Below are 23,809 nucleotides of genomic sequence, written 5' to 3'. Positions count from 1 at the left end.
TTTAATTTGATCGTAAAAAGTGGTTGTCACCTCCATTAATAACCTAAATCTTAATGTACAGAATGAAATTAACAGAAAAGAGACAGTCATATTTAGCAAGCGACTGCTGCTGACAACAGAAACATATACACTCACCTTAACACACACTTCCACGCAATGCAAATATTGCACTTTGCCACATAAAAGCCATTGTAATTGGAAGACTCATGATGTTTGTCTAACAAGGTGCTATAATGTGGCAATGATGTCAAAGCTTGAACGACAGGAGAGGAAATGGGTCATCTATTCCAACAGATTAGGTGTCATACAAGACATAACAAATTCTCTCTTTTATATAGACACAAATATACACAGATTTAAACACTCCATGAGCTAGATGTAAGACCTCTCTTAAATGCAACCACAAACTGGAAATTAGAAACTTCTATTGCGATCACTAATGAAAAGCCAATTTCACTGGTTTGATTTGCATGCCTAATATAACCGCACATTATTTTAATTCAAATGATGGTTATATTTGATTAGAGCAGAGGCGGACAAAGTACTCAACTCCATTACTTGAGTGAAAGTACAGATACTGCTGGTCAAATATTACTCCATTACAAGTAAAAGTTGTAAAGACAGATTGTTACTTAAATAAAAGTACAGAAGTACTTGCTTTTAAAAGTACTTAAGTACCAAAAGTAAATTTCCTTTTTTATGTCAATGTACTGTTTTATTGTTGTACGTAATACTTGCAATACTTCTGAAGCAACTTAGAATACATTACACCTGCTGAATAAACTGACTAGCTTGTAGTATATTTGGAATAAATTAACACCCCTACCCACCCGTATGGTAGTGATCTCACACAGCTCTGACAGTGTGTGCACACATCTATGTGTAGCCATTCATCCACATTTGAACAGAGTGAACAGTGAAATCCTGTAAATACAGACTGATAAGGAAGAAAAAATATCAAACCTGCTTTAAAACCCAGCAACACAACTGTAGATGTACAACTTTACAACAGCAACACTGCTTTAACAAAAAAGCAAAACAGCAAGACTTATTTGACATCAAAACAAACATTTTAAAAATGCTGTCTAATCCCTCTCACTGTACTTTGATTTCATACACAAAAAGGTCTGTGCAGTGCTGCTTCAAGTCCAACACCTATTGTGTTTTATTAGGAGATGCACAACTGTTCTTCTGTGGCTTTATAGGTAATATTTTCACGTACACAATTTAGCTAAATCATGTCTAATATATTCCACAATATTAACTTAGATTCTTTTTCCAACTCAGTGTTTCTGTTTAAAAAAAAAATAAAATTCTGCGTTATCTGGTGTTATTTCTTTCACTTGGATGTTATAAATTGCACTGAGTAATTACAGTTATAAAACAAAAGCTGTGTCCGTCTTCATTTCAGACTGCAAAACAACAAAATGTGATTATTTTAAAGGGGGGGTGATTCTTTTATACCTACTGTACTATGTCAAGTTTGGTGGTGAGGGTCCAACACTTGAATTCTTGCACTAGAATAATTTGTATTTTTGGTGAAATCATGGGGAATTTTGGTAACATGAATATGTGCTATTCAGAAATAATAGATGTTTTAGCTCTATGTAGTGTTTTTTATTATATTTTGTTGAGTATTTGATAATATTTTGTGTTTGTGTTGTTTTCAAGTCACCTCTAGGTTTTTACATTATAGCACATATAAATCTTGCTTTGGTATATAGAAGTAACTCTTTATAACCTTTTAAGTTTGCTCAACAAACCAACACACAAGTTAAAACAAATGAAGAAAGTTCTACATCATTATGTCAATACGTACATTAACTTAAAATGCAAGTGGATTGCATGTGGATACACTACAAGTAAAAACAGTTTTAATTTCAAGTTCATTGAACATATTATGTTTGACGAAAACACAGACCAACTAAAATTAAGCTGATAGAATTTTTCCTGAAATCCTGAATCAGGTGCCTCACGTTTTTAAGTTCTCTCAATTTCAGATTTTTTTTACAGTGTACCTCAATTATTTGAGTTAAAGGTGCAGTAGGAGATCTTGAAAAATGCTAACTTTAGCCTGATAGCACTGAAAGCGAACGAAATCACCCACCCTCCCTGCAATCGCCGTCCAAAGCCATGCCCCCTGAGCGCACACACAGACCAGACAACATTACTACAATACATCATGCGTTATTAACCGGTGAGAAAAATTTATAGTACAGTTAGTAAAAGTACTACAATACCAGGAAGGAAGGTCAGGTTGTTGATGTTCGCAAATACACATGTTGACAGGCAGGTAGCAAAACCAATTAAAATACTCGGACCGAGTGTTTTGATTGGACAAACATTTCTTGGTCCTACGCCTTCCACAGAATATATAAATACATTTAGACCACTTAACTTAATGATTGCTATCGGGATGTGAAGAGACTTTCAACCAGCATAACAAAAAATATTTCTGAAGACAATCACCTATTGCACCTTTAATTTGATCGTAAAAAGTGGTTGTCACCTCCATTAATAACCTAAATCTTAATGTACAGAATGAAATTAACAGAAAAGAGACAGTCATATTTAGCAAGCGACTGCTGCTGACAACAGAAACATATACACTCACCTTAACACACACTTCCACGCAATGCAAATATTGCACTTTGCCACATAAAAGCCATTGTAATTGGAAGACTCATGATGTTTGTCTAACAAGGTGCTATAATGTGGCAATGATGTCAAAGCTTGAACGACAGGAGAGGAAATGGGTCATCTATTCCAACAGATTAGGTGTCATACAAGACATAACAAATTCTCTCTTTTATATAGACACAAATATACACAGATTTAAACACTCCATGAGCTAGATGTAAGACCTCTCTTAAATGCAACCACAAACTGGAAATTAGAAACTTCTATTGCGATCACTAATGAAAAGCCAATTTCACTGGTTTGATTTGCATGCCTAATATAACCGCACATTATTTTAATTCAAATGATGGTTATATTTGATCTGATAAACTGTCTGAAAAAAAAGAGAGTCAGGTTATAGAGAAGAAAAAAAATCACCCACTGACTTTCAAAGCTGCTACATAGTAACGACTTTCTACTTCGAGGACCTTGATAGAAATGTAGTGGAGTGAAAAGTACAATATTTGTCTTTCAAATGTAGTGAAGTTAAAAGTCATAAGTTCCCAGAAAAAATTATACTCAAGTAAAGTACAGATACTCAAAAAGTGTACTTAAGTACAATACTCAAGTAAATGTACTTAGTTACTGTCCGCCTCTGGATTAGAGTAACCCAAATTACAATAGTATTAATGATATGAGGTGGCAACTGTCACTTAATTACTGGTGTGTATGACATGCACTGAGTCACTGTCATGCATTACAATAAAGCAAAACAAACAGGAACCGCAGACAATAGGGTCAATATATGAGGTGAAGGAAACACATACTGACACACACATCGTCCTCTACACTGATGACATCAACAATGTCAGTGAGATTTCCTCCATCCTGACTTCTTAATCTTTTTATAGGGTCAATATATGAGGTGAAGGAAACACATACTGACACACACATCGTCCTCTACACTGATGACATCAATAAGATGTCAGTGAGATTTCCTCCATCCTGACTTCCTCCATCATACTCACACACACACAGGCACACACATACACTTAAACATTCTTAAAGCAAGGCCGTGTTTGCTTAGCTGAGAGCCATTATTCATGGGGATGAAATGGGGGGGGAGCTGAATCCTGTGAATCATCAATATGCAATATCTCAGAGTTCGCAGTGACGGATGACTGCTCAAATGATTCTTCATGCACACAATGCATTTATACAGACTCAAAGCTGTTGTACCAAAATCAGTTATCCACAAACGATCATCACTTGCTTCTAAAATAAGCAAATACAAAAGGAGAACAAGATGGGACAAGAGAAACAAGGTAACTGCCCTCTGGCACTGCTTGCAAATATGCTGCAATCCAGCAGCAGCCTTCTCATGTGGAAATATCAGTCTGCCTCTTTGCCATCTTACTATTTTTTAAGGTGACTGCACAAACGTTTTGGATATAGTATTGGTCGACATGCTATTTATTTTTTTCAGTTCAATTATAAAGAGTAAAATGAGCAAATTTCATAATCATGTTTTTCATCTTTAATACACTTATTTGCATCTACAATAGGTGGTAACTGCATAAAAACAATTAGATTTTTAATTACTTACAGCTCTTACAATTAAAATAATTAAATTAAAAAATCTTGTTTATATACTTAATTTAATTATAATATATAATATAATTATAATATTTCATTAGAATATTCAGGTGAAAAGTCAATGCCATGTGTCAATGCATTTTCTCTTAATTAATTCAAACCATCTATACATAACTTGTATAAAATATATATAAAGTGTTTTGATATGTATTATAATATTTGATTATGTAAACATTGTATAAAGTATATTCTTATATTTTTATATGTATAAAAACAACACAAATTATTTTGTTAAAATGAAAAACATCTTAATCAACATATTAAAATTTGATGACGTAAAATTGACTTGAGACCAAAATAATCTCTATCCTTATTTGACAAGCAGGCAACATAAATGCATCAAAGAATGCTTAAATCTATCTCACAGTTACACTTTAACAAGTCAGTGAGAGACAGAGTAAATGAAAAGCCCAGAGGAAGAATACTAGTGGAAGAGAATGTACGTAAAATAAATTCTTTAGGCAGAGTGAAACTCAATTTGTGGAAGGTAAGTGGAAAAACAAAAGGGTTTAAAACTTAAGAGGAAGCAGAGAGTTGCACAAGACGTTAAAAAGAGATATGGAAAGTCAAACGATTGATGTATGAGGGAGAAGGAAACAGCAAGCACAGGGTAATGGGTTAAGGGAGGCAGAAGGACATAGTCAAAAGTTCTCCTTTACCCGTCTGTGTTCTTAAGTGAACTGGTGGAACGAGACCGGGGCTTCATGATAATGCTCATTCTGGACGTGGATTTCCCTCTGCTAGCGGCTACAGTAAATCCCAGCAGTGTGTGTTTGTTTTCAGTCCTCACGTGTGTCTCCGAGCATGAACATAACTCGGTCAAGATGGCCCTGCCTCTGTTTGTCTGACTGACAGGAGCCCCTCGTGTCCTGGGACTCTCAAACTGACCAGACAGGCGTTCCAGTGTTTCTGCCACTCAGCAACCGGCTGCTATAATGCAAGACAATCTGCCTCTCCCCCACTCGCTATCTGTCCTGAAACTCCCACCCTGTGTACATTCCTCCCTCCCTTCCTGGCTGGCTGCAGGGCTCACTGCTTGGACTCGTGTAGTCATGACGTAGTCAGGGGTAGGGCGATCCTCATGTTTGCTATGACATCCCTGTGATATTGAGATGATATGTTTTCAAATAACAGGGAAAAATGAAAGGTAAGTGATCCCAACGGATGTTTATACTCCCTAAAAGTGGTGGGAAGGAGTTGTCCAGTAGTAAGAATTCACGCAGAGTCAAAAGATTTAGTGTGAAATTGCATATCCTGTGTAGCCTGGAAATTCAAAACCACTTCATCTACACGAGTCATTCACAATGGACTTCTTTAAAGCACTTTCACATACTGTGCAATGACCAGCATGTAATAATATAAGAGTCATTTAATGCCCAAAACAGACAATGAGGGCTCTTCAAACATCACTGAAAAGTAAAAAAAAAAACTAGTACTCAATGTCATGTACCACTTTTCAATTAGAGAACTCTTCAACAAAGAAAACTGAACACATGTGGCTGTGCTTGTATAGTTTGCGGCAGCTAGTCTCCCGCTGCGACTAACGGTTCACACATTAACGCATGAGCCCTAAGAGGTGTTCCAGTGACGCATGATACGTGTCAACCAATGACAGCGAAGCAGGGAGTATCGCTTTCAGCTCTGCTCACTCGAAGGTTTCAATAAACATTTAGACAACAAGCTTGATTTTATCTTCAGTGAAAGTTTACAGATGTCTGATGATGAAGTAATTGGCTTAGGAGAAATTAGTTAGTTCTAAATGACAACAAACAGAAAAAGAGACGTTCATGGTGATTGTGTGTTTGTCTCACTATGTATAGAAACAGCAACTCTGGTGAATATTGCTAAGGCTTGGGTTTCTATATAAACACATACTATGAAGTCTGAATTACAAAAAGCTACACTGATGTAGGGGCATGTTGTCACACTGTATCGGGTAATGAGAACCTGTATTGACAGTGATTTAACCTATTTTTTGAAAGGGAAAAAAAGGATGTATTCCCAATTTAAAATGGATTGAAAGCTTTTCTGTTACTTTTTTTAAACAATAATCTTTTTTATTTCCAAATCAGCAACAATGACTATTTGCAAGATATAAATATATAAATCTGCAATCTATATATAAATTAGGGCTGTCAAAATGGCTGAAAAACTAAATTAGAATTTTGTACTTAAATATTATCAATATTCGAATTATATTCAAATTTAAAGGGGTCCTATTATGCTTTTCACTTTTTAAATTTTAGTCAGTGTGTAGTGTGTATGTTTGGGCATTAAAAATATCTAGAAAGTTACAAATCTCAAAGTCCACTCCAAAGGGAGATATTTCGTTTTTTAAAAATCCCTTTTCAAGAAAGGCTCATTTGGACTACAGCGTTTGTTTTCCGGGCTTTGTGATATCACAAAGTGGCTCATTAGAATATCATTACAAATAATTCCCGCCAACAGAAATAATCACAACACATTTTGTTTTTCGGAAGGTGGACCTTCATCAAAGCCGGAACTAATCGAGCCATTTGTGGCAGGCTGGGGGGAAAGGGATTTTAATAATGTAAATTATGTGAATAATAATGTAAATTATGTGAAAAATAATGCATTTTTCGAACCACCAAGCAAGAGAGCATGTTCTAGTACACCCCCAAAACAAAATCAAGACTTTGTAAAAGAGCATAATAGGACCCCTTTAAAAGGCATAATTTCAGTTAGGGGGGAAAAACGCTTTTGGCTTCTCTCCTGAGGCCACAAGAGGGAGCATAATAAAATATTATGCACATTTCTTCAAAGCATAATAAAATAACACGACTATCTTTGAGAAAAGTGCATAATGTTTATAAACCTTATATAATTAAAGTTGCTTAAACAATTAGAAACAAAACAGAATCATGCAAGTATGTATAGTTTAATACAAAGGACCGAAAACTAATCACAAAGAGTACTTTCTTCATTTAAAAACTTGAGATGCAGTAGGATGGGGAAAAACCGCCATAAAGTCTTGAGGTATGTTTTTAAAAAGTTGAACTTATATTAATTTTCCATGACTTTTGTTAATACTGATTTCATTTGATTTTTAACTTGTTTCTTATTCTACTCTTATTTTGTCGTTGTCAATTTTTAAAAAGCTTGTAAAATATAATTTTTTTAAGAATTTGACAAAAGATGACATACTTTTAATAAAGTTAGAGGAGTCAAATATTACCTCATAATGGGAAGGCTATACTTTTTGATAACATTTTGGATTATTGATTAGAAGGTGCTCCTAAAAAGAAAAGTAAGCGTCGAGCCCTGACATCATCTCAGCATTGATGTTCTTTTTTCCCGCAATATTTTGAATTAACAACTTAGCAGCGCCGCATCTAGTGGGTTCAACTGGACAGACTAACAAAAACATTAAAATGCAATGACACTTACATCGTCGTCGCATTTCGTGCTCCACTGATAAGGCTGCCTGATGCACACCTAAAATTCGAATGCAATGTTTTTGCATTCGAATGTGGATTTTTATTTTAAATTAGATGAATAGTCGAAATTCGAAATTTTTTTTGACAGTCCTAATATAAATGAAAAAAGATACATGAAAAAGATACCAATAATCAATTAAAGGGGTCATATGATGCGATTTCAATTTTTCCTTTCTCTTTGGAGTGTTATAAGCTCTTGGTGCATAAAGAAGATCTGTAAAGTTGCAAAGACTAAAGTCTCAAAACCAAAGAGATATTCTTTATAAAAGTTAAGAGTCAGCCACACCTACCTAAAGTGGCTCGTTCTAACACGCCCCCACATGTCTACATCACGATGTGGGAAGATTTGCAAAGCGCAGCCCAAATGTTCACGCAAAGAAAGTAGATGTAACTTTTATTGTTGCTGTAGTATTGTTGCCGCCGCCGCCATGTCGTGAATGCACTGTGTGCTTCGTTGTGAAAGTGAAACTACTTTGTTTGGCCTTCCAAAAGAGGATGATATCGCTTTTCACTGGATCGGCGTTCACTGTGGACGAAGCGGAGTCCAGCCCGGGGTCGTCACATGTGGTTGCCGCAGGCATCACAATATGGTAAGGTGCGTAACATTTCCGTCAGACGCTTGAAGAATTCGGCCAATCACAACGCACTGGATAGCTGGCCAACCAGAGCACACCTCGCTTTTCAGAACAATGAGCTTTGTAAAAATCGACGCATTTCAGAAAGGTGGGGCATAGAGGAGAAACAATAATGTAGAGTATGTGGAAAATAATGTGTTTTTTTAACCTTAAACTGCATAAACACATTTCATTACACCAAATACACAAAATAATGTTTTTTTTAGCAACATCATATGATCCCTTTAACTGTAAATAAAAATTGGTAATATACAAGAGTAAGATCATATAAAAATAATTTTTATTGCCATATCAGCAACAAAGAATATTTTCATAGAAAGATGAAAAATGGAAATTGGAAAAGGTAACATTCAGAAATAGCATGCTATTATTATTATTATTTTTTTTTTTTGCTTCAGCCAGCAGAAATCGTAAAAAACAGACTGTTTTACAAACATTACAACTTATAAAACACGTGACAACTAAACCCGATATCAACATGACCCACTTGTCATTTATGCAACCTAAGCCAAGGTTCAATTATATAATGTGCCCCAGTGCAGTTTTATCATGTTTACTTGTTTACCCAAGAGAAATTACAATAATATGCACTAGAAATTTAGCTTGAAGAATCCTTGAGACAGTTATAAAATCAGATGACCACAGCAAATAAATAAATAAAATTTAAAAATCCCCAAAATTAGGGGTGCTCCGACTAATTGGCTATGATAATTGCTTGGGAAGTTTGATCGGGGGTCAATAAAGGCCGATTTCATAAACCGATCTCAATCTCTGTCCGGCATGGGTAAAATAATTATAATAAGGTGAGGTACAATTCATATTTCTTTATTAAATGACTTAAGTAATATGGAAACTTTCTGTGAGACGTAATTTCACAAACAGTGTGAGTGAACCACCGCACTCTCTCTCTCTTTTCCTCTCAAAATGTGCAAATGGCTTCAAATCACCACATCGTGTCTGCACTTTAAGCAAGCTGCACGCTGCACAGTTGACACAACAAGAATTGTCACTTGCACAATCAAAGCAATGTCGCATCGTCACTAAAGTTTATAATTTGCATTTCTTTTTAAGTCTGGCCAGTGTTTAAACCATTAAGCACTCTCCTAGAGACAGTGCGCTCGTGAACACTCAAAGGGCACACACACAAGGCCGCCTCACATACAGCTCATGAAATCAGGCTTGTGGTGTGCGTAAGCTATTGTGCAGCAATTGCCCCATTGTAAAAACAAGAATGCACTGCATGATCAAACATCTAGGTAAGATTATTATATATTTTTGAAAAATGTCTAACAAATGCAGATTAAAAAGGTATACTGTAAACCATATATCTGTTTAATGTGCAAGTTTTTATGTACCTGCGTGACTTGAACCAGCGGTTCCTTTTCTTGCCTTTCATTGAGTTTTTATCAAGCTGGCAGCCGTTCCAAGTGAAAGTGCTAAGAAAGAGAGAAAGAGGAGAACCGCCAGGAGATTCACTAGCCATGGTGTCCTGAGGAAACTAACAGCTTGACTGACCCCAACTAAGAAAGCTTCAGCTTTGGGTGAGGAAAATGTCCACGTCACTACTCTGACCTCATCCCATAATCCAATAACACCTGCCTGGCCTTCTCGCATCCAACTGCCATGTCGGTAACACAAGCTTCTGTGCTGGTAAACTGTACATGAAACTATGTCACTAGACAGTAATCAGCTTTAAAAATAAAAAATAAAAAAACATTATAGTTTTGTAAACTCGTAAGAACAGTTCTATGTGAAAAGCCAAAATCAGGAGCTTTATCCTCCAAGCATGCAGTAATAGTGCTGACAAGTGTGGTTCGGGACAGGATTAACTGAATTTCAATTGAGATACTAGAAGGTGCTTGTTTCACAAGTCACAACTGTTCATATATGTTCAGACTAAGCATCTAAAAATTTAACAATTCAAAACATATTTGAATACTTATTGATATTTCAAGCTAAAGTTTTTTCTTGCACTCAAAAGTATTCAAATGTGACAGAGCTAATGTCTAATTTGTAATTATTCAAATTAAATTAAATGAATCATTTAAATTAACAAGCTGTTATGAAATTCACCAGAGTACTTTGTTACAGTGCCATAAACACCATAAACATTTAATAATCAATATTTAAATATATATATATAAAAAAGTGTTTTTCAGATTTTCTTTTTTAATAAATCTGCATAAATGTCAACAATTCTGTGTTTTTCTGTCAATATGGGGTGCTGTGTGTACATTAATGAGGAAAAAAAATTAACTTAAATGATTTTAGCAAATGGCTGCAATATAACAAAGAGTGAAAAATTTAAGGGGGTCTGAATACTTTCCGTACCCACTGTATATAAAAAAGTGTTTCTGATATGAGTTTTTTAATAATTTAGGCAAAAGGCCCAAGGGATGATATGGAGGCAATTTTGATATGGCAAAATTAGTCATTTTCAAGTAACAATCAAGTACAAACTTATTCAAACTACTTAAGTAAATGTAAGATTAAATACTATATTAAATGTGACAACTTTGTGACACAAAGTTCTGTGGTAGCGTTTCTTTCCATGTAGTGCTTTGAAAGAAAATAAAATCTCTATGCCCTGGTCTTAAGCCTTGTTAAAGTTTTGACCCATACCCTAGAGTGTCTTTGTGTCGTCAGCAAGGTCACCTATGGTTTAATGTGTTCAACTGAGGTAAGGTGAGAAGAACATTTTAAAGGTTTATATGTGTGGCCACCAGCTGCTTTAAGTACTACAGTGCATCTCATCCTCATGCACCAGATTTGAGAGTTCTTGCTGTGAGGGGTTACTGTTTTACTCAACTCTTTCATTAAGGCAAGTTCTCAAACACTTCTGGGGGGACACTTAGTTACATGTGGTTTGCCACTGCAAGGACAATCAGCTGTCCTTCCTTCCTCCCTGTAGCCCTTTTTTAGTTGCCTTACATTATGGATATTGCAGTTTATTGCTCTGGCCACATCTGCAGTCCTCATGCCTCCCTGCAGCAGGACACAATTATCTCTTTAACTCTTACCAATAAAGATCTGTAAAGCTTATTTTGATTTTAAAAAATTCTTTAAAACAACTTTTTTTGTTGAATTTATATACAGACACAAACATACACATTTAATATTTGATAACATTTAGCATTACAGCATTTAATTAACTTTTTTTTTCAAACCAATATACATCCATGCAGTCTGCATGCATCCATCCAAGTGCTGCATTGATACCAGATGGCAAGTGTCTGGAAATGTACTGCTTCATCTCCAAATGCACTCATCTCCATATCACACTCCCACTCACCTACAACCAATTATTAGTAAAAATAAATCATCAGGAGGTGATCTAAGCAAAACCACACACTATATTAAAAGTGTTGAATATGTTCTAAATCTGATAAATGTGCTAAACCTCCTACTCATAATTACTTGGATGAAATAAACCCATGCAGAGACAGACTCAACATTAGCAGCTGATGCCGTCTGAATGAAGAAGCAGAACGCAGCATGATTTGAATGGGTCTGTGCTACTATACAGAAAAAAAAATCCAGTTATATAAAATCACCTTGATTTTTTTTCTCCTGAAAACTGAATTTATACTTTGCATGTTATGTGACATGTGCTTTACCTGTTCAAGTCTGTGTTTCAATGGTAGTGTGTGTGTGTGTGCGCGTGCACTTTATTGGCATTAGCATAAGGCACATATCTGATAGTGATTCTCTGTTGCTGAGCATTTGTCTTTGGCACAATACACACCGATTTACTCACTTGCAAACACACACACATTCAAATTTTTCTCAATGTGTACTGTAGTTATTGACACACACCTGCTCCTTGCTGGACTGCGCAAATGTCAAAACAAGGACATATATTACAGTTATTAGCAGTAATGCTACAAATATTAATCTTTTTATGAATTAACACATTTGTTATGGAAGTTTCCACAATATCCACACTATATTAAAAGTGTTGAATATGTTCTAAATCTGATAAATGTGCTAAACCTCCTACTCATAATTACTTGGATGAAATAAACCCATGCAGAGACAGACTCAACATTAGCAGCTGATGCTGTCTGAATGAAGAAGCAGAACGCAGCATGATTTGAATGGGTCTGTGCTACTATACAGAAAAAAAAATCCAGTTATATAAAATCACCTTGATTTTTTTTCTCCTGAAAACTGAATTTATACTTTGCATGTTATGTGACATGTGCTTTACCTGTTCAAGTCTGTGTTTCAATGGTAGTGTGTGTGTGTGTGCGCGCGCGTGCACTTTATTGGCATTAGCATAAGGCACATATCTGATAGTGATTCTCTGTTGCTGAGCATTTGTCTTTGGCACAATACACACCGATTTACTCACTTGCAAACACACACACATTCAAATTTTTCTCAATGTGTATTGTAGTTATTGACACACACCTGCTCCTTGCTGGACTGCGCAAATGTCAAAACAATGACATATATTACAGTTATTAGTAGTAATGCTACAAATATTAATCTTTTTATGAATTAACACATTTGTTATGGAAGTTTCCACAATATTCAAAAAGCTCTATTGACGGCCATTCAAAACATTTGCAATGTGACAAATGTTTTTTTTTACAGAAAACATAAATGCAAACATTTATTATATAGGTGAGCCTGTCAGAAAAGGCTATATCTTAGTAACTGTGTATTTTGTGAATTCTGTCAAACATATATTTTGCAATGCCTCCTTTTGTCTTCCTTAGATGAAAGAACAACATGAGGACATAAGAACGATTAACTATTCTTTTAAGTATTGGCAAAGAGCAAGGAAATGACAGTAATTCGATGAGACAGATTTTAATTTTAAAGTTGAACTGTGTTCTCTGTCTATTAAAAGTATGTGCCTATATTGAAATTGCTAGAGAAAAACACCTGCCACCTGGTACCTTATCTGGCTCTCAAGCTAAACATGAGAGTAGCTTTGCAGTAGATTTCTCCATTTGTTACCACTAGGGAGCACTCTATCACCAGCTGTAACACAGTTACTTTAACAAGGGTCTCTCACTCTGAGACTAAACATCTCATCACAACAGGAGGGGGGATGCAGTCACAGCAATAGAGAAATGTGTCCAAGGCCAAAAACCCATTACCACACAACACTTATGTAATGATCATAGTGTTTCATAGCAAAAGTTGAATTTGCCACAGAGTACATGAATATATTATATATACATAAATTGAATGAGATGCCCTGGAATGAGCTTCAGGCATCCAAGTGTGGCGAAACCTCCATATTAACATGCGTTCTCCAATCTCCAAAGCAATCAGACCGCTTGGTGGCTCTCTAAAGCCATTAAAATTTTTTTTTGAAGGAAACTGAATCGAAATGCACTTAAATACAATCAGAAAACCTTAGCAACTGCACAGCAATGCCCTCGTTATCTTGAAGTTATTTTTTAGAGAGATGACAAAGATCTGGTCATGATTCCTGTACCTATATGAATCATTCAGCAATGGCAAGGAACAGGAACTCCCCCTGGAGTATCTTACGGCTAAATAACATGTTTAAGGGCAGAGGTAGTAGAATTGTATTGTAACCTTACTTCACGATTGCTGAGAAACCCCACACTTTTCAGTGGCCCTGGAGCAAAATTCTCAAATTTACAGCTGATACACTAAAGCTTTTCAGATGATTTGTGTAATTTCTGTGCACTACTGTAAAATAAACAAACAAATAAATAAATGTATAGTATATTAAAATAATATTGTATTGGGTATTGTAACAAATACCTATTTAAATTAAGTATCTCTAAAGGCCCATTCACACCAAGAACGATAACTATATTAATGTTCACAAACAAAAGATTAAGTTCTGTGATTATTATAAACCTGATGCAGTTATGCGATTAACAGTTTTAAATGTGCAAGCTCGTTAACAGTTGGGTGGATTCTGATTGTCAATGTTTTTATTGTTCATTAAAAGTAATTCCAAAAATATTGTTCCTCTGTCGTTATCGTTATAGTTGTGTTGTGGACTTTCCAATTGTCATAAAATTAGAACAATTATTAAAACTAAAGTTATTGTTCTTGTCATGAAAGGCATTAAGAGTTGAATCAACTTTAGAATTGTTTCCTTTACAAAGTTCTGAGTTTGCTGGCAAACTCATCGTCGAGTTACAATCAAAGCTGAACAGGTCCAACTACAGCTGAGCAAGCCTTCCTGGGTCAGTTTGACCAGTTTTCAGTACTGTGAGTAAAATTGAGAGTGAAGGGGTTGAGAGAGGACTGGAGGATGAGCAGAAAGGAAGAGGAGGGAGAAAGAGATCAGAGAAAGAGAAAAGAGAGAGAACAGGAGGTGGTTGAACAAGAAGCAGGTAGGTGCTGAAATCATTTGCGAGATCAGTAAGCTCAATCAGCCATTAATGATCTTTAATGAAGACCATCCAGTGTCAACGTGTGAGTGTCTAAGCGTGCAAAATCCTGCATGCATGTTTTGTAGAATTCTCCTGATCTGCTTCAATCATACTTCTATTGCCATTTCTAAAAAGCCTTTATGTCCTGACTCTCTGCCCTTAATCAGACAGACGGGGCTGATGCACATCAAGAACATAGTCTTGCAAATGACAAGATGCCACAGACATTATATTTCTACTTTCAGCCAATTTAACCCAGTGCAACAGCTGTTAATACAGTCTTTCATGTGTACTGGACCTAATGTCTTCTTATTCAATGAAATTTTGGCATTCAATGCATGCCATATTATTTGTGCAACAGACTTTAATAATTCTCCAATCTCCAAAGCAATCAGACCGCTTGGTGGCTCTCTAAAGCCATTAAAATTTTTTTTTGAAGGAAACTGAATCGAAATGCACTTAAATACAATCAGAAAACCTTAGCAACTGCACAGCAATGCCCTGTTAACCTCAACCCCCTAACACTGTGACCAAGCAATACTGACAATTTGGTAAGAATTTGTTTTCTAATATTGGATGTGAACATCAATATTAAGAACTTCAAGCACAAATGAGAACTGCATAATCCCTGATATTAGAGGCGAAAAGATCTGAGTGGTAATACTGAAAAACACAACTGACAGAGCAATGAATTTAAGTTTTAGAAGAGAGGTTCCTCTCCTAAATCACTTTAAAAGTCTGCTTAGATCACTAGATGGCAGCAGACCAACAGATTATTACAAGCTCAGGTCTGGTTAGCCCCTGTTGTAAGATGCCATAACTACGCCATAATGGAGACAAAAAGCTCTATTGACGGCCATTCAAAACATTTGCAATGTGACAATTGTTTTTTTTTACAGAAAACATAAATGCAAACATTTATTATATAGGTGAGCCTGTCAGAAAGGCTATATCTTAGTAACTGTGTATTTTGTGAATTCTGTCAAACATATATTTTGCAATGTCTCCTTTTGTCTTCCTTAGATGAAAGAACAACATGAGGACATAAGAACGATTAACTATTCTTTTAAGTATTGGCAAAGAGCAAGGAAATGACAGTAATCCGATGAGACAGATTTTAATTTTAAAGTTGAACTGTGTTCTCTGTCTATTAAAAGTATGTGCCTATATTGAAATTGCTAGAGAAAAACACCTGCCACCTGGTACCTTATCTGGCTCTCAAGCTAAACCTGAGAGTAGCTTTGCAGTAGATTTCTCCATTTGTTACCACTAGGGAGCACTCTATCACCAGCTGTAACACAGTTACTTTAACAAGGGTCTCTCACTCTGAGACTAAACATCTCATCACAACAAGAGGGGGGATGCAGTCACAGCAATAGAGAAATGTGTCCAAGGCCAAAAACCCATTACTTATGTACAACACTTATGTAATGATCATAGTGTTTCATAGCAAAAGTCGAATTTGCCACAGAGTACATGAATATATTATATATACATAAATTTAATGAGATGCCCTGGAATGAGCTTCAGGCATCCAAGTGTGGCGAAACCTCCATATTAACATGCTATTTATCATTCATTACCATCAAACGACAATCAGAGCTGCTAGTGATGAAAATCCCTATAAGCTCTGCCAAGTATAGCCTATAATAAACTCAGCTTATCCAGGCTAACCTGCTATGTAATGCCATTGCAACTGCCCTTCCAGAAGACAAAGTGTACGGCTTTGTTTGCAGGCTGGGATGTAGTTCCCATCATCCATCACTGTTCTTCAGTAAAAGGTGAGAAAAAGCCACGCCATCTCTCACTGTCAGCGAGGACCACTGACGTCTCGTCTGCTTCGCAGAAACACTGTTCTCTAGTCTCCTGGAAACAACACCTATCGTTATCTTGAAGTTATTTTTTAGAGAGATGACAAAGATCTGGTCATGATTCCTGTACCTATATGAATCATTCAGCAATGGTAAGGAACAGGAACTCCCCCTGGAGTATCTTAAGGCTAAATAACATGTTTAAGGGCAGAGGTAGTAGAATTGTATTGTAACCTTACTTCACGATTGCTGAGAAACCCCACACTTTTCAGTGGCCCTGGAGCAAAATTCTCAAATTTACAGCTGATACACTAAAGCTTTTCAGATGATTTGCGCAATTTCTGTGCACTACTGTAAAATAAACAAACAAATAAATAAATAATGTATAGTATATTAAAATAATATTGTATTGGGTATTGTAACAAATACCTATTTAAATTAAGTATCTCTAAAGGCCCATTCACACCAAGAACGATAACTATATTAATGTTCACAAACAAAAGATTAAGTTCTGTGATTATTATAAACCTGATGCAGTTATGCGATTAACAGTTTTAAATGTGCAAGCTCGTTACAGTTGGGTGGATTCTGATTGTCAATGTTTTTATTGTTCATTAAAAGTAATTCCAAAAATATTGTTCCTCTGTCGTTATCGTTATAGTTGTGTTGTGGACTTTCCAATTGTCATAAAATTAGAACAATTATTAAAACTAAAGTTATTGTTCTTGTCATGAAAGGCATTAAGAGTTGAATCAACTTTAGAATTGTTTCCTTTATTTGCATGGTTTTAAAATGACTGAATATCATTTTTTATAATTAAAATGTATTTATTTGAACTGAATACATGTTTAACTCATCTGCTGTTCTTGCTCATTTGACTTAAAAACATATAATGATAAAATAATCTGCATTGAGGCACATTAAATGTGTTTCTGAATTGTAATTGGTTGTGAAAAGCAAACCAATAATCAGGTAAATCTGAATAATTTTCCAGCATTATTTACTTGATCTAATAATATTATTTTATATTGTAGCAGCACTAAATGGAATTGCAAAACTAATGAATGTTCCCAAACAGATGTCCCAAGAACTACAATTTACACAGCTACATTCCTCAACCAATGAACAGCCTATTTAGACTGGGACAGGAAAACATTTTTTTACATTTTGAAAATGACATCACTTTTAAGCAATAAGCTTTTAGTAAATAGCCAGTCTTCAGTTTGTTTACAATGAAAAAGGCACTAGCCCTCATCCAATTAATTAATTTAACGCACCTAGCTAACAACTAGGTGTGCATGTCTAAAGTTAATTTTCCAGCTGGTGCAACTCAATCTAATTTGTCTTTTCTACTGCCTCAATCAGCTTTGTCTTGAAATACATAACACTATAAAAACAACAACAACAACAACAACAACAACAACAACGCACACACACACACACACACACACACATACACATACACATACACATACACATACACACGCACATACACACGCACGCGTACGCGCACACGCACGCGCCCGCCCGCCCTCTGGGGATGCAAATAATGCCCTGGCTTGTAGACTGTGCAGTACCTCTGAAACATGATGGATTTCATGGCATCCCGAGGGATGCAGTCACAGCAATAGAGAAATGTGTCCAAGGCCAAAAACCCATTACTTATGTACAACACTTATGTAATGATCATAGTGTTTCATAGCAAAAGTCGAATTTGCCACAGAGTACATGAATATATTATATATACATAAATTGAATGAGATGCCCTGGAATGAGCTTCAGGCATCCAAGTGTGGCGAAACCTCCATATTAACATGCGTATTTATCATTCATTACCATCAAACGACAATCAGAGCTGCTAGTGATGAAAATCCCTATAAGCTCTGCCAAGTATAGCCTATAATAAACTCAGCTTATCCAGGCTAACCTGCTATGTAATGCCATTGCAACTGCCCTTCCAGAAGACAAAGTGTACGGCTTTGTTTGCAGGCTGGGATGTAGTTCCCATCATCCATCACTGTTCTTCAGTAAAAGGTGAGAAAAAGCCACGCCATCTCTCACTGTCAGCGAGGACCACTGACGTCTCGTCTGCTTCGCAGAAACACTGTTCTCTAGTCTCCTGGAAACAACACCTATCGTTATCTTGAAGTTATTTTTTAGAGAGATGACAAAGATCTGGTCATGATTCCTGTACCTATATGAATCATTCAGCAATGGTAAGGAACAGGAACTCCCCCTGGAGTATCTTAAGGCTAAATAACATGTTTAAGGGCAGAGGTAGTAGAATTGTATTGTAACCTTACTTCACGATTGCTGAGAAACCCCACACTTTTCAGTGGCCCTGGAGCAAAATTCTCAAATTTACAGCTGATACACTAAAGCTTTTCAGATGATTTGCGCAATTTCTGTGCACTACTGTAAAATAAACAAACAAATAAATAAATAATGTATAGTATATTAAAATAATATTGTATTGGGTATTGTAACAAATACCTATTTAAATTAAGTATCTCTAAAGGCCCATTCACACCAAGAACGATAACTATATTAATGTTCACAAACAAAAGATTAAGTTCTGTGATTATTATAAACCTGATGCAGTTATGCGATTAACAGTTTTAAATGTGCAAGCTCGTTACAGTTGGGTGGATTCTGATTGTCAATGTTTTTATTGTTCATTAAAAGTAATTCCAAAAATATTGTTCCTCTGTCGTTATCGTTATAGTTGTGTTGTGGACTTTCCAATTGTCATAAAATTAGAACAATTATTAAAACTAAAGTTATTGTTCTTGTCATGAAAGGCATTAAGAGTTGAATCAACTTTAGAATTGTTTCCTTTATTTGCATGGTTTTAAAATGACTGAATATCATTTTTTATAATTAAAATGTATTTATTTGAACTGAATACATGTTTAACTCATCTGCTGTTCTTGCTCATTTGACTTAAAAACATATAATGATAAAATAATCTGCATTGAGGCACATTAAATGTGTTTCTGAATTGTAATTGGTTGTGAAAAGCAAACCAATAATCAGGTAAATCTGAATAATTTTCCAGCATTATTTACTTGATCTAATAATATTATTTTATATTGTAGCAGCACTAAATGGAATTGCAAAACTAATGAATGTTCCCAAACAGATGTCCCAAGAACTACAATTTACACAGCTACATTCCTCAACCAATGAACAGCCTATTTAGACTGGGACAGGAAAACATTTTTTTACATTTTGAAAATGACATCACTTTTAAGCAATAAGCTTTTAGTAAATAGCCAGTCTTCAGTTTGTTTACAATGAAAAAGGCACTAGCCCTCATCCAATTAATTAATTTAACGCACCTAGCTAACAACTAGGTGTGCATGTCTAAAGTTAATTTTCCAGCTGGTGCAACTCAATCTAATTTGTCTTTTCTACTGCCTCAATCAGCTTTGTCTTGAAATACATAACACTATAAAAACAACAACAACAACAACAACAACAACAACAACACACACACACACACACACACACACACATACACATACACATACACATACACATACACACGCACATACACACGCACGCGTACGCGCACACGCACGCGCCCGCCCGCCCTCTGGGGATGCAAATAATGCCCTGGCTTGTAGACTGTGCAGTACCTCTGAAACATGATGGATTTCATGGCATCCCGAGTGGAGCAGAGGGGTTAAACAGCTTTCTCCTTGGTCACCAGGTGTTCGCGCACACACACACACACACACACACACACACGCACATACACACGCACATACACACGCACGCGCCCGCCCTCTGGGGATGCAAATAATGCCCTGGCTTGTAGACTGTGCAGTACCTCTGAAACATGATGGATTTCATGGCATCCCGAGTGGAGCAGAGGGGTTAAACAGCTTTCTCCTTGGTCACCAGGTGTTCGCGCAGGCCGGTCGGCTGCACACACACAGCCAGACTGTCGAGGAAGAGTGATCAGCTAATTAGCCTGTCTGCATGTGGCCAATTGTCGCACACCTGACTGGCTTATGACGTACAGTGCTGGCCTTTGGCCAAAGCTGTGTGGGAATCGGTTTACTCTGTAACCTGTGTGTGGTGGGATGTGATTTGTGCTGTGTGTGTATGTATGTGTAAGTTTGAGAAACCAGCAGTCAACAGGCTCATTATAAGCAAAGAAACATTTCTCTTTATATTGGTTATATACAAATTCCTGGCATTTCCATGTCTATTGACAATAGTTAAATAAACAGTTCATAATTTATATACTTTCTGAGGAACACAAAAGAAGAAATGAAGAAAATATAATTATTTATATTTTTATATAAAAATAACATGACTGAGTATAATGAATTATTCCTTCAAATTTAAGTAACTGTTCTGCAATGCACAAAGAAACAAACCTCAGTTTCACCTTGTATGCCCAGTGAGCTAAAAATGCTCTACTTTGGACAAACCAAGCAGCAACCTCCCACTCTCTCTCGTGAAGCCGACACGGAAGTGACTTAAACTGTAATTCATCGACTGGCCGCTAGAGGCTGGCTTCAAAAGGGAGTCAATCCCATAGACTCCCCATGTTAAAATGCCCAACTTTACAGCAGAAAAAAACGTTTACAGCCTGGTTCAAACAATTATTTTGGTCTATATAGCTAATTTTGCCCTTCATGACAACTGTGGGAGGGGGGGGTGATTTTTTTTATAACTCATTCATTTAAATTATATTAAGCCTTAAAGTTCTGCATAATTAAGGGCGTGGCCACTTGAGTGACAGGTGGATTGCCGCTGCTGACACTGCCGTCGAGCTAGGTGGGCGTGGCTTCAGCAACCAGCTCCCGCCTTTTTGCCCATTTTTGATTATCCGGGAGTGATGCGCGGTGATGCGCTGCCAAGATGGCGACGGCCTGCTCCGCCCACTTTGAGCTTCAAAAACTCTCTTCAGAAAACTACAGGTGACGTCACGGACACTACGTCCATATTTTTATAGTCTATGGGCCGAAATAATGATAAATGATGGATTTATTTCTTATAAACATGCAGCTTTTCACCTCACAAGCCATTAATTGATGGACTGAAGTCATGTGGATTACTTGTGGATTATGGTGATGTTTTTATCAGCTGTTTAGACTTTCATTCTGACGGCACCCATTCACTGCAGAGGATCCATTAGTGAGCAAGTGATATAATGCTAAATTTCTCCAAATCTGTTCCGATAAAGAAACAATTTAAAATTTTAAAATTTTTGGATAAACTATTCCCTTAAGTATGCCATTTAATCTGCCATCTTTTCGTATAGGAACCACTAAAAGTTTTGAGCCAATCACCGAAGTCGTAAATACCATGTGACTAACCATGACAACATGAACATGCGCCAAGCTCTTACTAGCAACTATCCTGAGCTATAACGTGTGGAACTGTGAAGTCTCACACTTTTAAGAGGCTCCAGAAAGAACTAGGCAATGAAAAAACACCAACTACAATGAAATATATTATATTTGTTACTTGCAAAAAAAAAATGTCAGAAAATCCAAAATCTGTCTAAAATCGACTGTCAATGGATGGTCAAGATGCTTTTTAGAACCCGATTGTTCAGTTTGATCTGGATCAAACCTTGAGCACTTAGATATGAAGTTAAAGTTCAAGTCAAATTTCTTTATTTTTTTCATTCTCTTAAAAATGCAGTGTGTGCCCTAAAAGATATGATTCAGAAGATCAAAGTATAATAGCCGGCTGCCTTGCATGTATAATTATATGACTCATTTAAGCATTAAATAATCAGGAAAATGTTACAGGCTTGTTATCTCATTGGGTGGAGGAGTCAAGAGCTCTCAGCCTCTATGATAAATCTTATATACGCTCCAGGAGCTCCGAGACTGGGGCTTCAAGGCACTATCACAGGAAGAGCATAAAAGATAAAACTCAGTTTCTATAAAACATATTTCAATCATGTTTCTCAGATTATACACAAAGAAAATGAACAAGTGACTACTCCAAAAGTTGTTTTATCATTGAATGTTCATGTAAAATGACTTTTTTACAACCATCAAGGCCTTTAAAATCCAAGGCAAATGTTATTACAGCTGTATTCAAGCTTATTTCATAATCTTTTAAAGACTCGGCAGAAAGAGAGCGACAAAATGGTCAAACTCTATTCAATGTTACCAAGGTTACTGGAGATGCATTCGAGGAAAACCCAGCTAACAAGTCTCTTAAAGGACAAAAACAAAGTCTTATAGACAGTCACAAACAAAGACAGACAAGAGTGTAGCATTTGGACAAATCAGACATACAATTATTCATTATGTTTAACCCCTTTTTTAACCCCCATTTTCGGCATGGAGACACAAATGACATACCCAAAATAAAAAGGTTGCTGCTCATGAGTCTTTCTGACTAGATACATAATCAACATATGTTTACAAAGCTGACACTTCAAAGTAGTGGCCGATATTGGTTTTTTTTTTACAGCTGATGCCGATATCTTGGAAAGCAGGGTGCTTTAAAGCCGATATAATTGTATTTATTTTAATTAATATTTAAGAAATTTGAAATAATTTGAAAATGGATTAAAAAATAAATTTGTAAAATAAACATACTTATACTTTAGATGACAAAGTGTTTTCCACAAATAAATAAATATTTAATAAAAATATAATTAAAAAGGAAGTAAACTGTAACCAACAGAGCACTCAGTATTCTGGGAAGTTTGTGTGCATTGGGAATCATATTTTTTCAAATAAAGCCAAGGTAACACTCATTTTGCATACAGCACACAGTGAAAATGACATGAAGATGACAGTGGGCAAATGCATAAAGCGCAGCATAATTTGAAATCACGAATTTAATGTTTAAAGCATTCAATTTGCACGGACCGAAAGTCACGCAGAGAACAAGCGATCATGCAGGTCACATGCACTCTTCACAAGATATCTCAACTGGATTCGACTAAGTTTGCAAGGTTTGTGAAATTAAATTTTCATTAGCCATTCAAAACAAATGACATACCCAAAATAAAAAGGTTGCTGCTCATGAGTCTTTCTGACTAGATACATAATCAACATATGTTTACAAAGCTGACACTTCAAAGTAGTGGCCGATATTGTTTTTTTTTTTACAGCTGATGCCGATATCTTGGAAAGCAGGGTGCTTTAAAGCCGATATAATTGTATTTATTTTAATTAATATTAAAAAAAAATTGAAATAATTTGAAAATGGATTAAAACATTTATTTGTAAAATAAACATACTTCTACTTTAGATGACAAAATATTT

The 23,809-nt window shown here is 36.0% G+C and overlaps 1 protein-coding gene across 5 annotated transcripts in view; it reads right to left on the bottom strand.

The window, feature by feature from the left end:
• Nucleotides 1–23,809, bottom strand: part of LOC107548338 (cAMP-specific 3',5'-cyclic phosphodiesterase 4D) — a 103,978-nt gene that overhangs the window by 29,942 nt on the left and 50,227 nt on the right. The window contains exon 1 of one of the 5 annotated variants that reach the window (XM_016229014.1): nucleotides 20,195–20,263. The exons of 1 other annotated variant lie outside the window; for it this stretch is intronic. In XM_016229014.1, the coding sequence (XP_016084500.1) occupies nucleotides 20,195–20,217 (23 nt within the window). In that variant the 5' untranslated portion in view covers nucleotides 20,218–20,263. Of the gene's footprint in view, nucleotides 1–4,934; nucleotides 5,180–9,723; nucleotides 9,862–18,130; nucleotides 18,157–20,194; nucleotides 20,264–23,809 lie in introns of those variants that run through there. 3 more of the 5 variants (XM_016229023.1, XM_016228997.1, XM_016229004.1) reach the window with 3 other exon arrangements.

This window comes from Sinocyclocheilus grahami, unplaced genomic scaffold (assembly GCF_001515645.1).
Source record: "Sinocyclocheilus grahami isolate Dianchi unplaced genomic scaffold, SAMN03320097.WGS_v1.1 scaffold16.1, whole genome shotgun sequence".
NCBI lineage: Eukaryota > Metazoa > Chordata > Actinopteri > Cypriniformes > Cyprinidae > Sinocyclocheilus > Sinocyclocheilus grahami.
Note: the sequence above shows the minus strand (reverse complement) of the source record. Positions and strands in the feature narration are given on the sequence as shown.